Source organism: Magallana gigas, chromosome 7 (assembly GCF_963853765.1).
Source record: "Magallana gigas chromosome 7, xbMagGiga1.1, whole genome shotgun sequence".
Lineage (NCBI taxonomy): Eukaryota > Metazoa > Mollusca > Bivalvia > Ostreida > Ostreidae > Magallana > Magallana gigas.
Window position 1 is genome coordinate 38235003 of NC_088859.1, and position 22594 is coordinate 38257596.

At 34.6% G+C, this 22594-nt stretch overlaps 2 protein-coding genes and 1 long non-coding RNA gene across 5 annotated transcripts; 1 reads left to right on the forward strand and 2 right to left on the reverse strand.

The window, feature by feature from the left end:
• Positions 1–1570: 1570 nt before the first annotated feature.
• On the reverse strand, positions 1571–3934 carry LOC105319810 (uncharacterized). Of its 3 annotated transcripts, XR_004598007.2 has the most exons (4): positions 3777–3933; positions 3609–3681; positions 2705–3034; positions 1571–2564 (listed from the first exon to the last, which is right to left on the reverse strand). It is a non-coding gene; the product is annotated as an uncharacterized lncRNA (long non-coding RNA). The 3 variants fall into 3 exon arrangements; XR_010707896.1 differs by lacking the exon at positions 3609–3681 and having other exon boundaries at positions 3718–3934; XR_010707897.1 differs by lacking the exon at positions 3609–3681 and having other exon boundaries at positions 3714–3934.
• A 1626-nt stretch (positions 3935–5560) lies between these two features.
• Positions 5561–10585, forward strand: LOC105319807 (uncharacterized). Its single transcript, XM_011417497.4, has 2 exons — positions 5561–6365; positions 7170–10585. Exons 1-2 carry the CDS (start codon positions 6080–6082, stop codon positions 9704–9706), a joined length of 2823 nt encoding a protein of 940 aa, XP_011415799.3. The 5' UTR covers positions 5561–6079; the 3' UTR covers positions 9707–10585.
• Positions 9989–22493, reverse strand: LOC105319808 (protein wntless homolog). Its single transcript, XM_011417498.4, has 13 exons — positions 22293–22493; positions 19845–20141; positions 19565–19683; positions 19213–19377; positions 18745–18881; positions 18501–18541; positions 18183–18310; positions 16559–16656; positions 15976–16039; positions 15576–15719; positions 15293–15446; positions 14643–14723; positions 9989–11675 (listed from the first exon to the last, which is right to left on the reverse strand). Exons 1-13 carry the CDS (start codon positions 22396–22398, stop codon positions 11566–11568), a joined length of 1644 nt encoding a protein of 547 aa, XP_011415800.3. The 5' UTR covers positions 22399–22493; the 3' UTR covers positions 9989–11565.
• Positions 22494–22594: the final 101 nt, after the last annotated feature.

A 22594-nucleotide genomic window follows, 5' to 3' on the forward strand; every position in this document is an offset into this window, starting at 1 on the left:
AAACTTTTTTTAACAAACTACTAGACAGTATATTTGATCGTTAGTATATGTACATGTATACACAAAATGAATTAAAATACATTGAACTTTGATATTTGATTTAATTTGCTGTGGTATTTTAAAAAACTGACATTTTAAGTTAGAATCACCGAGCCTGACTACTTACGGCGCATGACCCGACAAATGTTGGCCATGGTACTGAGGCAGTCGTTGGTGTTCTCTACAGGAAGCTCCTTGTGCGTGGACACTGGCAAACTTGGTAGTGGCTTCACCAAGCACCTTCAGCATTGGTGTGGCGGGGGAAGAACAGAGACATTCAATTGCAGTTATTAGTTTGTTGGGGTTCATACTAAGTTTCTCTTGGTAAACATTAAATTGTAACAGGTGTTAACTATAATTGCAAGTGTGTGACTATTTGAAATCAATAACGGATTGTTTTAACAAATTGCGAATCATATTCAATTCTACGATATATACAATCGTATATACTTTTACAAACGAGTTTTTTGGTCAAGGTCTAGCTGCAAAAATGTAGCCATCTCTCTTCTTGTGAGAATTCATTTCTCAAACAAATTTAGTGGAGATCGTTAATCAACTTACCTTTAAAAATGCATTTCTGGCATAAATTAGGCAAGAATAGTCAATATATCAGTTATATTTCTCATGTTTTTTAACCTTGATGGATTTTTTAACAGCCTATAACACCCCTGCGAATGTGTTCGGAATGTTTTCTTTATCGTTGCTAAGTATGTAATAAATCCAGGGGTGCTCGAATGAAAGTTCACGAGACTTCACCGAGATTTGTTCAGTTCCTGTGAAATTTCGAGCGGAAGTATAAGTGTTCGGATAATATTCTCAAAATACGTAAGTACTGGTCAATTTTCATATCATATCCTACTTTGATTTATGTTAAAACATCAAAATCTTTTAAGATGTATGTCTTATTTCACCATCTAGCGGTTATTTAAATTTAACGATGATATTCAGAACAGAGTTATCGTTCGTGTTCAACCACGTGTAGAGTGGTTGAAAATATAAACATTGGGTTGCTAAATAAAATCATAGCCATGTTTGATGCTTATGGTGTGCAATACTATGTTTTAAAAAAAATAATGGGTGAATGTTTGCATAAAAATTTAGTATACAGAGCAATTTTCAAGGAACATTCTGCATATAATAGTGTAGTCTCTTTCACTATAGATGTTATTACTAGGTCAGGCGCGGATCGAAAATTAATTCCTATGGAGGATCTCTACTACGCATGTTAATTGTTGCAACAGCAGAAAAAAAACTATTTTTGTATTGTCACATTTATTTCTAGAACACATTTTATCCACCAATTAATGAAATTAAAGTTTAAAATCAATATACGTCTAGAATTCATATTTGACAACAAGTACCTAGATTCTATAAAATAGACTATAAACACGAGGCAGGATTTTTACTGCAAAACTGAAAGGGTCAAATAAAACCACGTGGTCTAAAATTTAAATGACAATAACATTCGCAGGGGTGTATAAGAATCTTGTACTAGATGTGAATATTCCCATTTTGAAACATGAAAAGTCGGTGAATCTCGAAAACATTTATTGGTGTTTTTGCTGATAACAAGGCAATATCACTAATCATCATTATCATAAAATATGGCTACTAAAGAAGGTCACTTGTAACATGCTGGTTTATTAACTCTGGTGCTAACTTATAAAGGGTTAGAGATGTTTCGAATATGGGCGAATGAAAAACAATCTAATAGGTCACTGTTTTTCACGGTCGTGCAGTTTTAGATTTCGGTGGTCTAGTCCCTCCCATGGATTTTGATAGCCTTGGTACACCTGGACCATCTGTTATTGGCTGGATATTATAATTATGACGCACTTTCATCTCATTAGCATATGCGTCGGCATTATCCACCAGATGGCGTTCTATTTCCTGATACATCGGATGGCCCTGTATTTCCTCAATGTTCAATGCCTTTACAAATTTTGGTGTTGGTCCAATCGGAAGTTCCAGCAGTTTGCGTGTTCCAGATAGAGTTGCTGCCACAGCTGTATGATCCTTAATTATGTCACAAATTTTAAGTACAGTTGTAAACCCACACGGATTGGCGGGTGGTTTCCCGTGCAACAAGCTCAATATAACATCCTTTGCCAGCCCTGCTTCCATCATACTATGCATGGAATATACGTACCCACACTTCTCAGCGTGAAGTTTTTTAGATGTAGTTTTCCTTGATTCAACAAGATAGAAAACTCCCGTTGATTCAAATGGTAGAAGAAATTCAGTTCCCTCGTTGTCCGAACACCTCAAACACCGTAGTAAACTTTTGATTGTCTTCCTTTTCTCTGTGTACCGTACAAAGTCTTCATGTATGTTCAAAACATTAAAAACACCAGGATTGATTGTCAATTTTTCGAACAGACCATCGGGGTTATTTCTGTTCCCCTGCTGGATGCTCAAAAAACCCGTTATTGGCTTGCAGCAAAGGAATCTGACAGGCATGATGCGAGCAACGTTGGCAACCGTTGTCAGGGGTTTGTCGAGATCATCAATAAGACGAAACCAACCTGAAGAATAAATTAGATTAAAAGTGATTTGTTCTGTTTCGCCAGACTACTTGCGATAATGAAGTGTTCGACGCGCATGCGACTATGCATAATGAGTCACATATCTCTTGTATGCTAATCATTTACGGAACAAACCGTACCTTGGTATGTTTCTGGAATCACAACAATTGGACCATCTTCCCGGCAGACAGCACCTGTCAGAACATCAACGGAAGTGACGTTTTTGCAGTATATCTTTCGTCCCTTTACCTCTTTATAAAGGACTAATGGTTTATGGACATCATTGGATGACTTTGTGCTGGAAGATAGCATGTTCTCAGTACTCAATTTGACCACCAGCGGTAGTTGGTTTTCCTTCAAGATCTCTTGAAGAGTTCGTGGCTTGTTGTCCCACTGTATGCTGGGTCCCCCATCTCCGTTCAGTGCAACGCTTTCAGCCCACGCCATGTTTTTCTTACGTAGTTATGACTCTTTAAAAAGTAGATATTGCGTTGACATTAAATATGTGCCTCTTCTCGACGAATTCAATGCATAAAATTAAAGCATTGAATGTCGTTGAATATTACTTATTGATGTAAATAATCAAAGCATTGAAAGCTTCTCAAGTCTTTGATGCACTGTTGACTTTCTTCCATTTAACAGGTATTTTGCAGTGTTCGTCTGTAAACAATTACCCGCCAAAAACTCCATGCTTCATTGGAGTTTTATAGAACACAAGGAAAAAGGGTTATAATGGAGAACTTTGGGGGCAGTTGATAACATTAAACTGCATTTCGACATTTTGAAATTTTGAAAAAGATTTTGTTGTTTTTCTACATTAAAAGTTGCTATGTAAGCCCTTGATGACGCCTGAGTTTCAGTGGTTAAAAACGACAAATCATGCATTAAAGAAAATAAATTCGTGTTTTCTTATAGCTCCAGAAGTGTCAATGTCCAAACTGTGGGAGAAAGCGGTGTGTCAGTTTTATATGAACGCGTAAAATTATACCCTTCGTGCAAGAGTGTTGGTGAAAACACTGATTGGAAAAATGGTCATGTACTTACGCTTTGAACATCTGCGGAATACCAAGCATTCAAAGAATTCCTCGGCCCTCGGTGTTGTTTAATGAAAAATAATCTGAAATAAAAGACACAAAACGGATTTTGTACCTGCCTTAATAGGTCAATCTGACGGGTCAGTCCCGCACACAGGCGGCGATATTTTGTGCTTACCGTCCATATCATGTTGCATATTCTTGATATAACTGTTTTCATCGTTTTATCCTCGACTTGTCAATCAAAGACCTTTAGAGATTTAAATCTCTCCCCCAAGCTTTTGTGATCCAATGCTTTGTGTCACTTACAACAGAGAGTAGACATTGGGAGAGAAAGCATTTACAGATGCGTCACTCGGATATAATGCAAGGCATGGTGATAGCAAATGCTCTAAATCATTGTAATTTAAAAACAGTGGTTCTGGGAATTTTTTTTTTTATTTGAAATGTAAATCTTAATATCAAAATTATTTAAATATTTCCCAATTTGTTTAATTTCAGTTATATAAATATATTTTATGGTATGTTTTAACTTACGATAGTATACAGGTACATTCATATATTTTATGTATAATATATTGAAAGGTTTGTACAAGTAAAACAAGTATATAAACATAGGTGAGGTTTTCTTTAAAAGTTTTCTCACATTTTGTATAGGATATTTTCCCATGTCAAGGGTTTCTGATGCGTTCTCTCCTAACAAAGAAGACCCTTGACTTGGGGAGGTCATACCAGTTTGAAATGCCCTGTTGTCCATGATTTGGTTCTCCTACGAAGAGGGAACGATAGTGAAGTGACATTTTTTTAACACAATTGTTATTGTTTCTGTAAAGGGTCAGCATGATTTTAGCATTTATAAAACTTTTTTATCTAAGATATTAGAAAAATGTTTAACTTTTTTAGGTCGGCATAAAAAAGAGACTTCATAAGTTAGTCACGTCGTCGACGAGACAACAGAGCAGAAGGAAGATGTACTAGGATTACGGTGTACACTTGCATCGCCAAATGCTGAATAAAAAAGCACCGACTCTTGAGAAGCACTTCTTATGGGTGGAGATATTTCAATGCGTATGAGACTTGATCAGATCAGAGACAATAGATATAAGTCGGAAAGTCTAAGCCTCTTAGCAGACGATTAAGAGACCTCGTGTATTGTTGTCTGCCATAACATACAAATTAGTGAGTGGACCTTGAGTCGTGTTACAGTACTGATGACACATTCAGCAATGTGATAAATAAATTAAGTACTTATGTAATGCGAGAGGTGGTTAGTCATTTTTTTATCTACTTTATGGCATTTATGTACAAGAGCTCTGTTTACAGAACGCTTAAGAACAGTGAATTTACACACCAGTCCCACTACAGATTATTTTATTATTACAGTATTATCTTTCGTCAATAATTGCTTTTATTTATAATTGTTTGAATAAAGCTTTATAATGATAATGCTAGTACTAGCAATCCGTTTCCTTGTTCGGAAGACTCAGGTACAATGCAATTTTTACGAGACACAAACACGGGCAGATATTATTTTTAAAAGTTCTGTTATATATGTACATCCCACATGTATTTACAAGTATTTTTATTACGCTTAAGTTTTCTTCGTTGTAAAGGAGCAGTTTTCAACAATAAGATTATTTGCGGAATAAATTTAGACCCAGTACTTCATCATTTTCAATCTTCCAGCACGTCTTAATTAACAGCAATTAAAACAATGATTTCATTCCTTTTATCACCAAAATCGACCGAAAAGTGCATTTGTCTTGAAAATCCTGATTTTAATTATTCATTTTTATAATACAAGAAATCTTTTTCAAAATATTTTCTCATTATATTATTTTTTTAAACCAATAAAATTGTTCATCCTTTGTGTTTTTCTCTTAATACTTGTATATCCGTTTTACGCACATGTTCAAATTTATCTCATCACGTGATAATACTAACGATACATGTTCATGTTTATAAGGAAATAAAATCAGCAAAATCCAAATTTTAATCATAATAGTTATTTCAGATGTTTGGAGCTCGCGATCTGTCGCACTATACATGTAGTGTTGATGTATATGTTACAGCGTGACACACATCAGTGAAGTCACCGCGTAACAAGTGAACTTTGTGGCCCTGAAACCGTGGACAGGGGAACAAGCAGGGAACGGTGCGTAATTAATTTTTATTGTATCGCTATCACCAGGAATTTCAATATTTGTAATAAATCGCAAAGATAATCGCGAACGAAGGAGAAATTGTTTCAACGGTCTCATTCAACGCACGCCTAGATGTGACTCTCGAAGAGGAAGTTAGCTGGCAACGTTGAGGAGGAAATAGAACTGGCTTATCGAATAACGTGAATCAGGGCTGTATCGGAAAAAGAAGAGCACATTTCCTGAACTAAATCAAGGAATATATTCAGATTATTAGGGAAAAAACATTGTCAAAAAAAGAACGAATTGTTTTCTTCTGGTTAAGGACATCTTGAGAACAATGGAGGAGGAGCATTCGTTCGCAGATTTGAATTACGAGACCGGGAGTTACTCTCTTATGGAAATAATTCAGAAGTTCCCCCTACCCGTGGTTGTGTTTTGTGATGCCTCAAACAGTGCTCTTCCCGTAGACAAGACCAGGTTCAACTTAGACCTGAGACAGCCCCTATTGTTGTACAGGAACAGAAACATCAGAAAGGTTAGTGCCAGGAGTGTACACATTGATCCGGCGACCCGGGCTTTCCAGGATGTCGGAGAACCATTGCTCATCCCCGAGGATTATAAAGGTATAGTTCACAAACTGCACATTGTCTGTACTATTTTTTTTAATTTTCCCCTGCATGTCGGTAAGAAGGAAACAGTTTCTAGTTTAGTTCCTTTATTGTTCGTAATTATTCAATATTTTATTTCACCCACCTTTTAATATATTGTACCCCGAGGTGTAACATGTAAATAAGTGTGCCTGGGAAATCATGCAAATGATAGCATCAGTAATTACACCGTGGTTCGTGAACCACTTAAAACTTTTCACTCATAATTGAATGGTGTAAACCTCATCTAGCAGAGATTTCTCGATGGGTTTTGGTTATGTCAACATTAAAATAACCAACACATGAACAAGGAAAAAATATCATTAATAATAAAATTCCTTTTATAGTTATGTTGACTATCATTTTATTTTGAAAAAAAAACTTGCTCTTTCGCGGTTTGTTTGCACAGAGCGAATTTAACAAACTTCCTCGATCTACATCACAGAAGATAACGTTATCCAATAAGCCAATTGCATGCAATATAATTTCCTTTCAGGAATTAATCACTCGTAAAGGTCTCGACATGGCCTACAAAATGGATTTATCTTCCAAACAACATTTTAGGAAAGAACTATGCTAGGATAAACTATGTAATTTAAAACAAAACCAAGGCATGTAAAAGTAAAAACACTGCATGCCAATGTTAAAGTAAGAACATTTTTCTCTCAACTCAAAAATTGGTCATAAGATTTCATATTCTCTATTTTTAAACCAAGACCACACACAAATCCAAATGTTATCACGTCAGAATGAATGAAAAAGTCAATGTTTTGTTTTCAGGGTACTTTTCTTTGTTGAAAAAGAACTACAATAACGGCCCTGTCGATGACTTTGTGCCCCACTATCAGGAGATCTTGGAAGTCGCAGACACAAACACGGAAACCTTTCTGATCGGCGGGGAACGACGCGTACAGGCCTTACAGATCGTGCGCCGCGAAAATGGAAGCATTATTCACCAACAACGAACTCTATTTCCAGGCGATGTTCTGCGAAAGGGAAAAATATATATCGGTGAAAAGAGGAGGAAAAGCAAGTTATTCAGGAAAACCAAGGTCGTGACAGAAAAGTACCTATTGTGTACAGATGATGCGGATCGAGAAATATTACTACCGTTCGATCAGAAGGGGCTTTTCTACACATTATCTACAAATTCCGGGGACGCTAATCGGCCGGTGATGCAGATGAGTGACGTGGTGAACAAGAAGTGCTTCCCTTGCATTGTTCGGCTTGTTTATGGTCGGATCCCAAACACGCCGTGTTCCTTCACCGGAACTCTGCGCTTGGAGCGAGCAGATTTGGAACAATCAGTCATCGCAGCAACTTTGGTTAACACAAGAAATATTCTTCTCGAAATTCCCACTTCCTGCGACTTGCGTTTTAATGTGGCAGTGTCTAATGACGATCTTTTCCATATGCCGTCATATCACCAAGCTTTAGAACTGTGTAATGAAAAAGGGTCGATTTATATGCGAAACATAAAAGTCTGTCACACGATTGATAGCGACACACACAATAAATGTCCATTCAATTTACCGATGGAACACTCCGAGACCACGGAAGCCGTGAAGCGCCGTAGAGACCTGTCGATGCAACTCTCTGTTGGAACGGATGTATCAGAAGAAAACAGTTTGGGCTCGCAATCTCGCGCCGATAGAACCTCTGATTATGCAGAGATGCGATCCGTCAAAAGTGACTCATTAACTGAGGACAGCATGGACGAAGAACTCAATGGTTTCTCGGTTTTCTCCAAAGAAATCAACTACAACGATGAGATTCCACCCCCGTGTACGTGCACTCCAAAATTTACAAATCCATCATATATGGAGAACTCTGGTGAATCGCAATCGGAGAGCACTAAAGAGACAAATCCGGTCCTTCAAATTTTCTTGGATAACAAATTATTCTCAGTTGAAATCGGAACCAATGAGAGTTCTACCGACCCATCCGGGGAGCTAATAGAGCCAAAACAACCTCAAAACCAAGAACCAGCACCCAAACCCTGCATCGGATGTGGCGGTGACCTTGATAGCGGAATACAAATGGAACTTGATGGACAAGGCGGTAGAAGACCTTCTACGCATGTATTTTCTGAGGTTGCTCATAGTCATAGTGTTGAAGACGACGTCACCTATGACGTACCCCGTTTGGCTACCAGACGTGTAAGTGCTCCACCAGGCTGTAGCGCAGCCTCGTCCTTTGCTGAAGAAAACAATGCAAGTGCAAAAGAGGTCTTTAATCGGCGTTCGTCTACAAGTCCTCGCCGTCCGCCCCCTCCATTGCCAACATCGAACGAAGCTACCGCAGACTTCTCAATAATTGAATTTGCAATTGAGGAGTATGACTCAGAAGAAGACAATACTGAACCGCTTTACCAAAACATCGCGGGTTCGCAAACTAACTTGGAGGAAATGTGCAGACACCGGGGAAATAACTCGAGGCATACACCAGCAAGCTCTCGATGTTCCTCTACACGTGATTCTGGACACCTTTCCGACGAATGTCTGCCATGTCCCTCTAGCAGGAACTATGATAGGGATCAGTTGTCGCCCAATATTTTCAAGTCAGTACCAATCGGTGAAATTCCAAATCTTCCTCGAAGTCGAAGGAATTCTATAAGCCCAAGTATAGACGATTACCAAAACTCTCCTATGAAAGTTCCTGCTCTGCCTGCCCCTAAAGGGATTCGGGGAAACAACAGATGTGATAGCCCTCTTTCAGTCGATTCAACAAAAGACCGTGGACAAAATGGTTCTAACGAAGAAAATAACAATGACAGCAAGTCTTCGGATGTCGACTTGGCGAGAGCCGAGAGTCCGCGAATAAACCCGGAGGACTTTGATAAAACATTACAGCTGAATATTGCAGAGCAAGAAAATGTGGTAACTAAAGAATCTAGAGTTCAAGCAGGATCTGAAGAAAGTCACGAGGAACTGTGTTTAGAGAATGGTGAAATTGGTTCCAGGGAAAGGAATTACTCGGTATCATCATCACAAAGCATTGATGCTTCAGACGATAATATAGACGGAAATGAGGAAAAACAAGTGTCCAGGCGTTACGGGTCTAAAATCAGACCAGAGAAAAAGAAATCAAGACAATCAAAAGATGTGTCCAAGATGTCTGCAGAGGAACTGGCTATTGAATTCCGACGCGTTGGCATAAAACAAACGACAATTGAATTGGTTCTTAGCTTGAATCTTAATGGGATAGCCTTGTTAGAGAAATATCATAACCATGACACCATTGGGGATTTCTTACCAAGTGCAGGACTAATCGATCAGCAAAAAATCTCCTTGTTTATTCAAGGATGTAAATATTGATACTTAATACTACAGTACACTTGTACAATGTACACTCAATTTTATTATTTGTAATCAGGTAGTAAATGTAATAAACATTCTGTATATGCTTTCTTGCATTCTGTGAATTTCTTTCCCGTCCTCAAACTTGTTCATGTATTTTGTTATCAGAGAACTACACTCTCTCAGTTCTTTTTCATTTTTCCCTTGACCTCAGTGGCTCTATTCATTCATTATAGTAGTTTCATTGATCAAAGATCAGCGTACAGTAGTATACTGTTAAGAAATACACAAAGGCCTGTGTACATAGATAACATTTATTACACAGAGCATCACAAAGATTAAACAAAATCAATGTCTTTTCATTGAACTCTTCAACTGTATACAAAAATACGAGACAAAATCTGTAGGCATTAAAATGATATTCTTCCCAAAAATTTTTTATAGAGAATTAATTCCGATTGTTTTCTCACATTTTTAAAATTACAGGAAAAAATGTGTAGTTTCATGTATATAATGAATAATTCCATTGCAATCCAGATTTAGAAAGAGTTTTGTTTTTTTTTGTTTTTTTTTGTGCAAACCAACAAACTCTTTTAGAACATGATTCTAAAAATTTTCAAAAATACATTATCAATTTTTCTTCTTCTTTTTTTCCGCTTTATTTATTTTACAAGGATTAATTAATGTAATTATATTTCAAAAAATAATTTTTAGGTACTAGTTTACCAAGATATTTTAATAACACTAATTTTAGCCCCTCCAAAAAAGCATCAATACAATAAGTACACAAAAAATGATTCAAAGTATGTATATTGAAACAAATTGAATGTTGCGTATAAATATGTAAAATAAACTATATCTTGTAAACGTACCAGCATATAACAAGTAAAATAAGTATCACATTTCAAAAACAAACAAAATTTATCTAAAGTTTTTAAGTAGGCATATTTTTGAGAACATCTGTCAAAAAATTTACATGATTTATCTTGTGTATCACTTAATTGACAACCATATATTGTATACATTGTATATTTTTATGCACTTGATCCAATAGCAGAGACAAAGTTTCTTCCTTTTAATAGAGGCAATTTGATGTTACCTTTTTAAGCTAAACATAAAGGAACGGCAAATATCCAATGCAAGTGTATCTAAATTTGTAAGTAAAATAATTTACAACATTTTTTTTAATCAATACATTGCTTTTTTATAACCATCTTACTAAAATCAGTATGTAATTCATGGTTGCTTTGTTACGATGATTTATTTCAATATTTGGAAAGATTAAGTATTAAAGATATAATTTAGGAACTACCAAAACTTTCGAGGTATCAATAATCAGACTAGCATTTTAATATTTTGGTTTAATCTATATGCAGTTGTTTTTTTTCTAAAATTCTTTGAACAAGGAAGTTGTGGTTGGAAACAACATAAAAGTTACTCAAATCCAGCCCACCTTGGGAAAAACAAGGAAATATATAAAAATTTAGGGCATCAAAATATCATGACAATGTTTTATAAACAATGAAATATTGTAAAAATAATGGGGGACTAAAGGTATAAAGACTATTCACAACTACTATTGTATATCATAACATGTAAAGCATACAAAAAAAAATCAGATCTGTAGCATAATACAATTGAGAACACATATTTCAAAAAAAAAACACAGAATAAATATATTGCTGAAATGAACTATATACAAGCCATTATTTGACTCGGATTAAGTCATTTTATATACTGGAAGCATTGTCAAAACTGCATTCTTGCTCCTTTGAACTAAAAGTGGCAAACCATTTGAAGATTCATCTTCCAATGAACTGTATTTACAACCTATTCCTTTTGCAACTCCATCACTCTGTTTGTTGGACCACGTCCCTTTAGTCCTGGGCAGCTTTGGAGGTCAGAGCCTGCAGTGCTGAGGTTTCTGAGGGGGTGGTTGGCAATTGAGTCAGCTGAACATTTTCTTCAGTGGATCCATCAGCAGAGTCTGGAGACGTAAAATATATTCTATATGTAAAGATTGCATTTTTGTCTTAAAGAACGGATCCATTTATTGGCCCCGTTAAAAGCGAACAAAAATGAAGATTTAAAATATGCATAATTTTTTTATCCCACATCACCTACTGATATTTTTAAAAACAATAAGAATCAACATGTTTTAGTTGCACTGAATTAAGTGTATATAAAAAGCACAAAGCTTTACAACATAGTTGGGGTCAGCCGACATTCATTCAAAGCCTATGTTTACTGTCAGACTAACTGTGTACAAACTTGTGAACAAGTGAAAAGCTGTCAATGTGACAGCAAACCGGGTTTTCTTTTATGTAAACTGTATCCATAATCCATGTCAACCCTTATCCAGTGAAAAGGAGTACCCTACATGTATATGCAACATTTTGCCAAAAAATGACTAAGTTCAAAAGCTAGTATTTTTTTCATAAATTATCAGAAATCAAAATCCTAGCAATATGCACACCTTTGATATATGTACAATTGATCTGCAAAAGGACAACTTCCTATCTTGAGAACTGTAGGAGGAGTTATCCGTACAATGAGGGTACCCTATATGCAATATTTTGCCAAAAAATGACTAAGTTCAAAAGCTGGTATTTTTTCGATAAATTATCGGAAATCAAAATCCTAGCAATATGCACACCTCTGATATATGTACAATTGATCTGCAAAAGAACAACTTCCTATCTTGAGAACTGTAGGAGGAGTTATCCGTACAATGAGGGTTCCTTATATGCAATATTTTGCCGAAAAATGACTAAGTTCAAAAGCTGGTATTTTTTCGATAAATTATCGGAAATCAAAATCCTAGCAATATGCACACCTCTGATATATGTACAATTGATCTGCAAAAGAATAACTTCCTATCTTGAGAACTGTAGGAGGAGTTATCCGTACAATGAGGGTACCCTATATGCAATATTTTGCCAAAAAATGACTAAGTTCAAAAGCTGGTATTTTTTCGATAAATTATCGGAAATCAAAATCCTAGCAATATGCACACCTCTGATATATGTACAATTGATCTGCAAAAGAACAACTTCCTATCTTGAGAACTGTAGGAGGAGATATCCGTACAATGAGGGTTCCTTATATGCAATATTTTGCCGAAAAATGACTAAGTTCAAAAGCTGGTATTTTTTCGATAAATTATCAGAAATCAAAATCCTAGCAATATGCACACCTCTGATATATGTACAATTGATCTGCAAAAGAACAACTTCCTATCTTGAGAACTGTAGGAGGAGTTATCCGTACAATGAGGGTACCCTATATGCAATATTTTGCCAAAAAATGACTAAGTTCAAAAGCTGGTATTTTTTCGATAAATTATCGGAAATCAAAATCCTAGCAATATGCACACCTCTGATATATGTACAATTGATCTGCAAAAGAACAACTTCCTATCTTGAGAACTGTAGGAGGAGTTATCCGTACAATGAGGGTTCCTTATATGCAATATTTTGCCGAAAAATGACTAAGTTCAAAAGCTGGTATTTTTTCGATAAATTATCGGAAATCAAAATCCTAGCAATATGCACACCTCTGATATATGTACAATTGATCTGCAAAAGAACAACTTCCTATCTTGAGAACTGTAGGAGGAGTTATCCGTACAATGAGGGTTCCTTATATGCAATATTTTGCCGAAAAATGACTAAGTTCAAAAGCTGGTATTTTTTCGATAAATTATCAGAAATCAAAATCCTAGCAATATGCACACCTCTGATATATGTACAATTGATCTGCAAAAGAACAACTTCCTATCTTGAGAACTGTAGGAGGAGTTATCCGTACAATGAGGGTACCCTATATGCAATATTTTGCCAAAAAATGACTAAGTTCAAAAGCTGGTATTTTTTCGATAAATTATCGGAAATCAAAATCCTAGCAATATGCACACCTCTGATATATGTACAATTGATCTGCAAAAGAATAACTTCCTATCTTGAGAACTGTAGGAGGAGTTATCCGTACAATGAGGGTACCCTATATGCAATATTTTGCCAAAAAATGACTAAGTTCAAAAGCTGGTATTTTTTCGATAAATTATCGGAAATCAAAATCCTAGCAATATGCACACCTCTGATATATGTACAATTGATCTGCAAAAGAACAACTTCCTATCTTGAGAACTGTAGGAGGAGTTATCCGTACAATGAGGGTTCCTTATATGCAATATTTTGCCGAAAAATGACTAAGTTCAAAAGCTGGTATTTTTTCGATAAATTATCGGAAATCAAAATCCTAGCAATATGCACACCTCTGATATATGTACAATTGATCTGCAAAAGAACAACTTCCTATCTTGAGAACTGTAGGAGGAGTTATCCGTACAATGAGGGTACCCTTTTGGCAGCCGCCCGCCCGCCATTTTCACCATTTTAATAACCGGATTTTTCCGTTGGAAAACCCGGTTAAAAATACAAAAGAGTCATTATACATTAAGAAAACTCCTGTGAAAATAAGAAGTTTGTACAACATTAGGCTGGTACTTAAAGAATGAAAAATATATGAAAATTTCAAGGTTTTTCCTAGAGCAAGTGAGATATTACCTGCATGACCCATGTTACTTTAAATTTTTGAAATTCAAATAAATAAATTACAGTAAAAAACGGCTATTCCAAACACGCTTACAATGAATTGACACTTACAGCGATTTTCATTCCCCATGACTATATTACATTTTGCAAATTTGACGGATATAACGAATTAAGCTTATAACAAACCAAAATCACCCATCCTTGGTGCTTCGTTATAACCATGTTTTACTGCCGTTACTGTATATATTTAATTTATAATTATATTAAAATCATATTAAATCATATTAAATTTATAGTGCAAAAATGCCCACATTGGGCCCTACACTTTATCAGAAGAAAAAAATTATCTATTGCATACTTTTATCCATTCTCTTCTGCAAATGAAAAAAATAACTTACCAATTTCAACAACAGTTTTATGAGATGGTGCATATAAAGACAACAGGCCACATACATAGATGTTCCACATTCCAAACACTCCTACAAAATATAAAAATTTGGAAAAGCATCTTTAGCTATTAACATATCTGGAAAAGCATTAAAAGTAGCATTACTGTAAAACTATTGTAAATAAGATCAAATACTACAGGGAAATATTTGCCCTCATTTTATTATCGCCCTTTTTGCCTTCGTTATCAGTGGGGAATTTTAAAACTAGGTGAATTCAAATTTCTCAAATTCTTTCTCTGTATTCATAAAAACTATGGCTGGGTGAATACAAGATGGGTTGCAATTGTTTGCAAGTGTAGAAGAGCAAAAATTACGTGGGGCAAAAATAACGCTACATACAATAACTCAGTACATGTACCAAGATGACTAAATTGCCTTTCCAATTTGTGATTGCATAATAAAAAGCCCATAGGCCACATTAATTACAGGAATAAAAACTTTTATCCTTTACAATATTTAATTTTCAAAAGAATTGCTCAGGGAGATAGGTCATTATCAAATTAATAAGTGCAGAAAAGTGGGAAAGACTGACAAACAGAGAAGAAATCTGAAGTCCCTTCTTTTCACCAGTATGGAGCTTTTACTGTACTGATACATACCTGTAAAGAAAGCACTAGTGAACTCCAGACTAAGATCTTCATCTCCCCATCTCCATTCTCCCTCGTTCAACTGAGACATGATGAAGAAGACCACAGTGCACGCTGCACACACAAGGGTGGCCATCATCAGAAAACGGAACCGGTAGATAACACCCTATAACAAAGAACACCCATAACTCACCACATGTTGCTAACTCATAGACTAATTCCCGTATTGATTTCAGCTCTCTGTCATACAGATTATAACAAATTAACAAACTGATTAAATTTCTGAGAAACTTACCAAGTAATATTTGCGCCGTAGTTGACTCATGGTTGGAAGAGAGGCTTTCTTTGCGCTTATATTCTTCATAACACAGAAAATCATATAGCACAAGAACAGAAAGTAGCATCCAGCAGCGATTCCGGCCAAAATGATGAAGGCAAGCTTAATAGGGTGTTAAAGAAAATTGATTGGATCACATTAGCCACAACTTTTACTAATTTGATTAAAAAATTAAAGCATGAACTTGAAAAAAGTGCACACATTATTTTTATTTTTTGTATCTTAAATACATGCAATGTCTACCTTAATCAGTTTGTATAAGTTTACATTCTGGATTTTTTTGAAAAATACTTCATAAATAATGGCTTATAATTCCAAAACATTTATTTGGGGAGATGTTTGTTATATAAAAGGATACAGCTAATTTGGTTCCAGCACTGGTGACCCATATACTGAAGAAGGGGTTCTTTAACTGAATTCCTCTGAAAATGGAATTTCAATACATACAAATTACTTCTGTAAGCAAAAATGTAAATGAGTACATGTATCAATAACTTTGGTACAAGTAAAAATATCATAATCCTTTAAGGCATATGAACATGTATTTAAGGAATCATTCTTTGGGTATTATGAGGTGATCAAATATGGTGAGGGATTATTAAATCTATAAAGCCTGAAGGGCTTTATGATAGTTTTGATCATGCCGACTGTATTTGATCACCTTATAATATTTCAAAGAATGATTCCTTATTATTTATATATAGTAAAATAGTCTTTGATGAAATGTATTGGAGTATATGTTACAAAATCAATTGGTTGTAATATCACAGACAAAGACACTGGGAAATGTAAATATTTATATATATAGCATTTTAGTAATTACAGAAATATGCAAGAGTTGGACTTTATCTGTAGAATATGTATATATGCAGATAGTAAGGACTAGCAACATGACATGAAGTGGAGAACACTTGGATTGAAGTATTTTGAAGAGATTGTACCTTTCACACATATCAAAAACAAAGAGACAGATGGACCCAAATATGATGGCGGACAGGTGTTTCCAATACAAACTCAATCGATTCCTCTCCGTTTGATCCTGAAACAGATCATTTTCATTTTCTCAAACAATTTAATATTAATAATGTTTCAGAACATTTAATGAATCAAGAAGACTTTTCACTGGTGAACTATTTTGCATGCAGTTCTCTAAAATGTTTACAATGTATATTGACAGTACAGTAAAATTTGTTTATAAAGAATATGGACACATGGAAATTTTGATTAATAAAAATTGTATCTTTTCTCCATCCATCAAAAGTATCTTTACATATTTCTTAAATTGATATGAAGAATATTTTTAATAGGTAATTAAAATTTTATGACACAATGACTGGCTTACATGTAAAATATAACTTAACTAAATGCGACTTTGACTAGAAGCCAATTGAAGCTTTTAAAATACACATCACACTAGAATTCTAAATGTTATTTTGTTAGGGATTTTGTATGTCCTTTATGTCACATATAAATCAAAAGAATTTTTTTTGCATTTTTTTTTTAAAGTTATAATACTGTTGCCTAGCCAAGTAGTGATTTAAAATATATTTAACACTAGAAGTGTCATAACACCACAAATGCCCCCACAGGCAGTCAAAATTTAAAATGCAAACATTTGTTTGATTTCAGAAGAAGTTATAAATCCCCAAAAACTACTTAATTTTCTTAAGTTCAAGAGGCATGACTTTGTCAAAAATATTGGACCAGAACCAAATCTGAACTTGAATTGTATTTTTCTAGTAAATAACCTATGTTTGAAATATCAGCTTTATATATACAATCCTTCAAAAGTTATCTATCGTAAACTGAGAATTTCTCATTTTTTTTGTAAGTTCAAGAGGCATAACTCTGTCAAAAATCATCGGAGCAGAAACAAATTCAAACTCAACCTAAATATTCATATGACAAATCTATGTATAAAATCTGAGTTGAATGTGTGCAACAGTTGCTGAGATATACTGAGCTGGCCATTTCATGGTAGAGGCATAAAAAGGAGAATTGCATAAAAATTTAGAGATGGACTGGAGGGTAGAACCCAATAACTTAAAAAATAAAGGTAAGAAGTTCTCTATTTTACTAATGAGCTAAGGGCCCTCGTATTGCTTTTTGGGAATAGGGGTGGGGCCATATAGATTGGGAAAATATCTATCTTTTGGGAAGTATTTGGATGACCAGTATGCTTCAAAATCATGATACACTGGGTTTCTGGTCTTTGTTTTGTTTTGCCATACAGATGACTATGAATAGCAAGTTTAGTTATTATATTTCAATCATTTTTGAAAGAAAACTAATACATTCGATTAGAAATGAAATACCTTTTTTGAATTAAGAATGGGGCCATTGAATGGCCTATATAATTGACAATCCAGAGCCCTGGAGATAGTCATTGATGATTACCAACAGGTCATACAAACCCTAATTAACAAGACGCAAACATTTGGTAAAGAAATTTTAAATTGTTTCAAGCTAACAGGCAGTCTGACACCAGACGTCATTTAATCAGAAAAGCTCATTTGAGCCTAGTTCAGTTGAGTTGAAATGTTAAAGTAAATATTCTAAACTGACCATAATGTGTTCTCCAGCAAAAATGACCCAAAATGACATCAACATGGCATAGAAAGCACCCTGTCTGATGTCATTCAGAAGCAACATGAACGGAATATCTACACCCAGCTGCAGCAGTTCAATTGGACCTGTTATCAAAATTAAGCTTGATTATGTGTACTTTACATTTACGTCCAAAAATTTTTTTTACAGAAGAATCAGGTTTATACTAGTATTTCAATAATACATATATACATGTAACCAATAAACAAATGTGTATTTAATTTGGCTCCTTGCAATGCATGTAAAACATATACGTAAATCTAGATAAATACTTACAGTCAAGAATTGACATGACTACTCCCAACGAAAAAAGTGTTCTGAAAGGAAAAAATTGAACAGTCAAAGGAAAGGGTGAACAACTTTGTACAGCACAATCATTTATATATAAAGGATACAAGACTGTATTAACTTATTGGGATAAAATAAACACCAATGCAATTTATGAAAGGAATAGAGTTAGTATAAAACTTAATTACTCCTTTCAATCTCTTCTTTTCTGTGACATAGGTGAGAACAATACCTTTCCAATAGATTGGGTGGTCTTCCTAGCTGCATGATTCTTCTCCAGAACCAGATAAGAAGTGATAAGACCATAACAAACAGCACAGACTTCATACTCATCCACACGATAGTAAAACCTCCATTCTGATGAATCAACTGTGAAAAAAAAACCAACACTTTATGTTAAGCTTTGATGCATTTTTCAGCAATGAATTTACACATACATGTTCTACAACAAATGGAAAGATGTATAGCTATAGGGACATAATGCTACATTGTTGCAATGAGAAATATTTCTGAATATAAAATTCACCGTGCCAAAAAAGTTTATCTGTATTATGTCAGACCAATATCTATATTTTAGGGAATTTTATGATCATTTTAATTGCACTTTTCAATCTATTTCTCAAACATAATCATAATTCAATAATTAAACATATAAGTGGCAAGCCAATATAGGACAAAATGCAGCAGAAAATTTACATACATGAATGGATATATCCACCACTTTTCCAATTCCGACATTGTAGCCTTTCAAGAAATTGACAGGGAGTCTGATGTTGACTAAGTAGTAGTGGTTAGTGATGCTTCCCAGCTCAAACAGCTGCAGGAGTTCACAGTCATACAAGTAACCTTCCCCTTTGCCCTTTTCCTTTAACAAATAAATTGTAGCTAGAGCATGCGTCAGAGAATGTAAGGATTCTAAATTGCAAGTCAACATCAAATGGACACATGGTTCACATGCAAACTAAAAATATGTTAATGACTGTCTCAGACTTGCATCAAATCAACGAATTTTCCTCTTTGTCATTAGGAAATAGTTATACTGAGTTAGTTACCAGTGTACATTGAAGGTTACGGTCTTCTACCGAGCTGGCAATTTGTTTCCAATCATCTTCATCGTCACCTTCATCTCTGGCCCCTAAACGAACATCGAGCTGAAGAACAGGATTCTTAGCTGTGGAAAAAAAAGAATTAAGAAAGCTTAGTTACATGTCCTTTACAATTCTTAATTTACAATTTTTGAAATATATCACACCAGAAGAACTACTTTATACATGTATTTTGTGTCAAAAACGAAAAATATAGAAATATTATATAATGCCCCAGAAAACTTACACAATGGTACTTTATCACTGTGTTCTATATCAACTTGCAGGACAGCTAACATGTTTTGAAACAGAGGGGTCATTTTCCTTTCTTCACCACCTCTTGGACCAGGTAGCCAAAAGGAAAAGACCACCTGCTTCTCTGTGATGCTTTTGTTCACTATCATCTCATCGGTAGGATCAAGATTTTGTAGTTCCTCACACTTGTGAATTCCCCTTGAAACAAACCATTTACTCCTGTTGAGCTTCTTTCCATTGTCATAACATTTGGTACCCAACACTGTGACAACATTTGATGGCTTGGGTGCTGAAAAAATAGTTATCAATACATGTTAATATATTGGTTAAAATGTATTAGCCACAAATTTCAATTTTTTTTGACAGTCGATAAATAATCCTTAAAAACATAAACATGACAAAACAACCAATATTTGACAGGACAATGCTGAGAAAATTCATAATAATCAAAATATAAATCAAAATACAGTTTGGCTTAGGTTCAGCACTATCTCTAGTCTTGATTTTAATAGCTAGAAAACAGCTCAATTCAGCTATATATAAAGTATTTGTATGCTATGTTCTTGTTCTTATTATGCAAGAAATAGACAAAAAGCCCCAGTTCATTTTTTTTCTCATATCTGTGCTGTGCTATGGACTATTCAAATAACACCTGCAATTAAAGTAAGAGATATGCCACCATAGGCTATTGAACATCTTTAAAGATCTGTTTCATGACCATACTGTTACCGAAAAAGGAAGCGGGCCTAATCAAAACAAGCGTTATTTACCTGGATCCTGGAATAAATAGGGATCATCGAGGTGCTAATTAAAACATTATACACATGAATTACATTGATTCATTGTAATCAATATTTGAAACTTGATAATCTTGCATATATATCCATCCATATAAAATTTGATAAAAAAGAAATATTCAGTTCAGTGTACATTTTTCTTCATTTGATTATTTGCTCTATCCACTTCATTCCCGCCCCTATCTGTAGTACTTTTTAAAAACATAAATGGTAATTTGTTTATAAATAATTTTATATTTTGTCTGAATATTTTTATAACTATATAGCTGATAGAATATCAAATTATGTAAAAATTTTGTTTTAAAAGAAGTATCTGTGTGGTCATTAATCAATTGCTTTACATATAGTCTCAAAAGTTTTAGAACTTACAGTACAAAGTCAATGAAGAGGGAATGATTTGGTGAGTGAAATTTACAAAGGTCTTTTGTTTAAAGATACTTTTCAGGAGGCACAGTGGTGAACAACATAACCATCAGATCTACCTAAAATTTTAAAATATGATTTGTTTACCTGTAAACTATTAATAACTTAAGAAAAATCCATAAATTTTAACTTTTAAATTTGGGTATTTTCCTTTATCTTTATATAGGCTCTTAATAATCTTCTACAGGAGATCAATACAGTCTAAATATGGTCATGACCATCGACCTCTCATTAGATCTATAGGTCTATTAAGCTGTAGGTCGGTAGCTCCCAGTCTGGAAAAAATTTGAATAGACGACCTGGGAGTACTGTTCCTTATGTGTAAAAAAGTTTCTATTTATGGCACAAAAAAACTTGCATTAGTTTTGGACGGTTTAGCATGTTTATTCTTATCCTAACAAACTCTGTACAAATGTTGTTTTAAACCATAAAAATCCTCAAGCATTTTAATACACATATCGTCACTTTACTTGCCTTTGATATTCTTTCTTAATCCCCATCACCAGCCCCGTAAAGTGATGATGATCGAAGCAGCGTCTAATTTGTTAAACATTTACAAATAAAATTGGCAACTCTCAACCTGCACGTGATTCTAACATACTTCATTTTCCAAGGTGCGCATGTTAAGAGAAAGTCTGAGGCAAGTTAAGCAAAGACAACAGTGGTAAACTGTCTGAAGAATTTAATGGTACTAGTTATTTCCAGAGAATTTGCATGTAAATACAATTTCAAGTTAATTTGCCAAAACTAGCACAAATTATGTGCGCAGTAAATTGCAACTTTTTAACACATAAGAAACTGTTACTCACAGGTCATCCACCCCATTTTTGTAGACCATGAGCTGTACTGGCCAGGCATGTGATCAGTTCTCACCAAACACCATTTCTCGTCATTGCATTGTTACATCATTTTTGTATATAATTGTATGTGTTAATAAAATGAGAATACAATGCACTGGCGAGAAATGATACTCGGCGAAAACTGATCATACGATAGTAGTCAGTATACAGACCTGCAGCTTTTAAAAGACTTGCCAAAATTAGATTAAAAAACAGATGATCAATGAACATTTAGTTACTGGTTGGTCAATTAAGTAGATTACCTAAAAATTGTTAGAACAATTTAGTAGTGACATTTTCTGTAACAAAACAGTGTTGTTAAATCATGTGCAATTATGTATGGTATTACGAGAAAATTCGAACGATATAAATAATGCTTACCTACGAGGCCTCCAACCAAAAAGAATGTGATCAATAAGACCAAAAGGAATACACCGAGTATTATAAGCTTCTTCCAGCTTAGATTTTCGAGAACGACACCTGCCATGTTATAAAGTTGGCTATTGTTGATCAGTTAGTCATCTCATGAGTGGTCTGCACTCAATTTCACTTGGTTTAAAGCTCTTTCAGGACAAAGATGATGGAACATTCCAATACATGTGGGGTTTAGTTTAAAAGTCTATTAAATATCTCTTGTACTATTAAGCTTTCATACCCTCACGTTTATTTTTAAAATTTTACAA